The following is a 4,134-nucleotide window of genomic DNA, read 5'->3' as shown; positions in this document are numbered from 1 at the left end:
TGTCGAAACGTTGTACATTTGCTGCTATGTTAAACTTATATTAAAGTTTTTCTTCATTACCCATTCAAGCCGTCTCCAACCATTATTTGTAGAGATTTCTGTTTGAACACGTAGTCGAGTAAATGGGTTAAAATCTAAGGACGAGAAAGCACAGTTATACGAGTGCATTTCACATTAATAAAAACTGCAGAACTTTTAAAAATCGCAATAGCACATAAGGAAAAAAATATTTATAAGCTATATTCGTAAGTTTTATCTGAAAATAGTGTCAGATTATATCCAGCTGTGTGCCTGTATCTATTGTTTTGATGACTAACAACTAGTTGACGGAATTTGAAATGAATTATTGTACAATGTTTATCTTTAAATGTTTAATTGAAAATATATTTTGTGGATCACTATGATCCACATATCGCACAAATCTTCGGGTATATAGTTTGTTTGATGTTAAGAGCAAAGCTACACAATAGGCTATCCGTGCTTTGCCCACCATGGGTGTCGAAACCCGATTTTCAGCGTCGTAAGTCAACAGTCTTATTGTTCAACCATTGGGGAGTTCGGTATACAAATTTAGATTGTTTTAGCTCGGGGAACGTAGCATTTAGTGTTACACGCAAAAATCATGTCTTTTTTTCCGTGTCTTCAAAGTGATCTGATTCCGAAATAAATTTATCACTCTTTTTCATTGTTATGTATAGTTTTCATAGAGCTTATACTTACTACTGTAGTGACGGTTTTCCTTCAAGCTGCTCTATTTGTTTACCCGTACAATGCACACAATACGCGGGGAAACGATACCACATGTTGGCTCTAGTCATATTTTTAACTGCAAATCACTAGGTGGCGAAGAATTTCTGCTGTACTTGTTGCTAGGCCATGATTCACGCATGCGCATGTTATCTGTCATTATTTCTGGATTCTCGGACTTGCCATAAGATAGGAAACACGATTTATTTAAAGTTGTATTGAATAAATGTTAAACTGATACCCAAGATAATATTTATTTATTTAATGGCGTTACCTTACTTTATTACAGCTTCTTGTTCAAGTATATTTGGTGTCTCGTAAATATATGTTTTTTTTTGATCAAATACAACATTAATATGTTTGTTATTAATCGCAAAGCTACACGATAGACTATCTGTAGTGTACCCAACGCGAACATTGAAACCTGATTTTTAGCGTTAGAAGCTAACACACTAACGCTGAGTCAATGGAGGAGATGGGGGGGGGGGATTTGTATTAAAGTGAATATTACTTTGTATAGCCTTGGATATAGCATGAATAGGTTTTAATGTTTGTTGTGTACCTTTCGTTGTTTTCAAGAGTGTTAGATCCGCTTTAATTAAGTATTCATAATATTTTGATTAGTTACCGTATTTATCGGAATATAAGACGCACCCTTATTTTGAAGACAAAGTTTTGGGGGAAAAAAGCTACACTCGCATTTGAAAGACTTTTATTAAACAAAAATTCAATTTGTATATATATTGTATATATTAGTATATATTGTTCTAAGCACAAAAAAGCTCAAAACATCAAAATAAGAAAATACCTTAAATAAATAAAAACATAACTATTTATAATGCTCCCTAAGTAATAAAAAATAAATTACAGTGAAAGCAATAAAGATTTTATAGGTTTTGAACCAAACTAAATAACAGTAAACCTTTTTAAAAAGAAAAAACTACTGTTGTTATAAATAACACATTCAATTGAACGAAACTATGCTTGCCTATTTAAATATATTTACACATGGCTTGTTTATATCGTATATATATACATATATATTATTCATACCTTCGATGCATAGGACGCAATCAGATTTTGACATCAAATTTTGGGGTAAAAAAGTGCGTCTTATACACCGAAAAATACGGTAATTAACATAACGTGACAGTAGTTTTAATATGATTGGGATATACAACAGGAACCTATAACATTTTAAGTTTTTTATGGGTTAATTTCTAAAGTAGCATTCACATAACGTATATATAAAAGCTGCAATACGTTTGCATCTTCGGGAAGATAATGTATAATTTTCTGAAAACCTACCGCATCCAGCTCTATCAGGTCGATCGCAGGTCTTCAGTACTGAGTTAAAATGTAATCCTGTTGGGCAGTCTTTAACTTGAGCAATATTGCGGTCACAGCGAATAAACCGTGTACAATCTTTGTGTGGGAAGAGCCCGCAAGGCTCTGAGCATGTTTCTGGTTTGTCGCAGTCCACGTTATGCTCGTAGTCGCAGCTGTAGGTTTTGGGATTAAAGAGAAGCCCAGGAGAACAGCGGTCTTTGTATGCTTTACCGTTTTCACATCGTATGAAGGCTGCACAGTCTGCGTTGTCAGGAATAAGACAATATTCACACAGGTCACACTTTCCATTCGGCTCAGGCTTTACCGTTGGTAAGGTTCCTGAAAATATTGAAACTGGAAATCATACTTTCTTCGGAGATCAAAACAGCGTAGATAAGTTAAATGGACTCTTTTTAACAACAGTATGTATCAGCACGACAAAACAAATAAAAAGGCCAATTTCTGTTAGTAAGAGAACATCATACCAGAACAGCCTAGATAAAAGACTGTAGTGTTTTCTTATCTAGTGGAACAATGATGCAGTAAAAATATAAAAATGTGAAGTAAATAAGCTATTACTTATTAATATCCGTCAAATTAATTTTGGTTGTAAAAATATAACTACAGATGAAAATAACCAAACATGAGTGCTTATTTATTTAACATAACACTTGTTCAATAGCATCTTGATAAGTAAGCTATTTTATTAAACTGGATGTGTCGAACACAACCGTTAGTAAATTGAATTCTAATAAACGTATTTAATAATTAATAGAAATTATATAAGCCCTTGAATATTTGATTAATAAATATATATATATATATATATATCCAACGCAATCCTTGTTAAAGAAGTATGATAATTGACTATCTTATCAAACAGGAACAAAATCATGCTTCAGAGAAATCACTCAGCTGTTTAAGTAAGTATTAGTGAAATCTTCATTACGGCTTCATTTAATAAAATATAGCAAGGGAAGAAATATGAAATCTAAAGTTTGCTGCTGTACGGTACATCTCAGCATTGTGTAGAAGAGCATTTACTGATTCCACAACAGTGACAGTGTTTTCTCATTATCTAATCCAATCAGTTAAACAAAGAATGGAAGAACTTGCCATTACACCCAGCGTCTTCAGACCAATCACAGACTTCCTTTACCGGGTTAAAGTGAAGTCCACCAGAGCAAACCATCACATGTGGTATCCAGTGGGAACATTGTATGAACTTCAGGCAATCCTTAGGATGAGGGAATAAACCAAACCTAGAAGGACACCTCCAGTCGATGCCTACCAAATCATCTTGACATATAACATTTTCTGGTAGATCACAGTTTTCCAGGTAACGGTTAAATAGAAGTCCTCCACTACATTTGCCACGTTGAACGAACTCTCCCTCACATCGAATGAATCCTGCGCAGTCTCCATCAATAGGTCTGATACAGCAGTCACAGTCACAAGTTCCTGTATCTCCTGGTTTCTCGGGTTTCGGTTCCTCGGTGCTGTTTCCTATAATATATATAAAGGATGTAAAAACAGTCTGTATGTTTTAAGCGCAAGCTGCACAACTGTCTATCTGCACCGTGTCCGCCGCGGGAATCAAGCACTGAATATTAGCATTATAACACCTTAGACTTACTGCTTAACCATCAGGAGATATATGAGAGGAATTCAGAAAAAAAAATCATTGTATAAAAGTGTGTTACATGTGATAGAGAAATGATATATTTGATAAACAATCCAAAAAACTTCGGGAAAACTATGTTAGGTATGTTATATGAGATGAAGCAATCAAAGAAACAAAAAAAATCATCAAATGTATAAAACACTGAAAAGTAAAAATCATTGAACTGAGAAGAAGCAAAATGTCGAACTTGAAATAACAAAGGTTACTGATAACATAATTTACAATACACTCGGAAAGCTTTATTAATACGGAACAAATACGTGTGAACAACGTTAATATGTTATAGCTTTTGAGATATAGACTTCACGATATATTAATAATGGCTGGAGACGGCTTAAATGGGTAATGAAGAAAAACTTTAATATAAGTTTAAC

General features: G+C 33.8%; 1 protein-coding gene across 1 annotated transcript in view; it reads right to left on the bottom strand.

Moving 5' to 3' along the window:
• Positions 1 to 4,134, bottom strand: part of LOC106466091 — a 15,952-nt gene that overhangs the window by 8,501 nt on the left and 3,317 nt on the right. The window contains exons 3-4 of the mRNA XM_022394047.1: positions 3,193 to 3,582; positions 2,056 to 2,415 (exon numbers count right to left, since the gene is read on the bottom strand). Coding sequence (XP_022249755.1) covers positions 2,056 to 2,415; positions 3,193 to 3,582 — 750 coding nt within the window. The remainder of the gene's footprint in view (positions 1 to 2,055; positions 2,416 to 3,192; positions 3,583 to 4,134) is intronic.

This window comes from Limulus polyphemus, unplaced genomic scaffold (genome assembly GCF_000517525.1).
Source record: "Limulus polyphemus unplaced genomic scaffold, Limulus_polyphemus-2.1.2 Scaffold2148, whole genome shotgun sequence".
NCBI lineage: Eukaryota > Metazoa > Arthropoda > Merostomata > Xiphosura > Limulidae > Limulus > Limulus polyphemus.
Note: the sequence above shows the minus strand (reverse complement) of the source record. Positions and strands in the feature narration are given on the sequence as shown.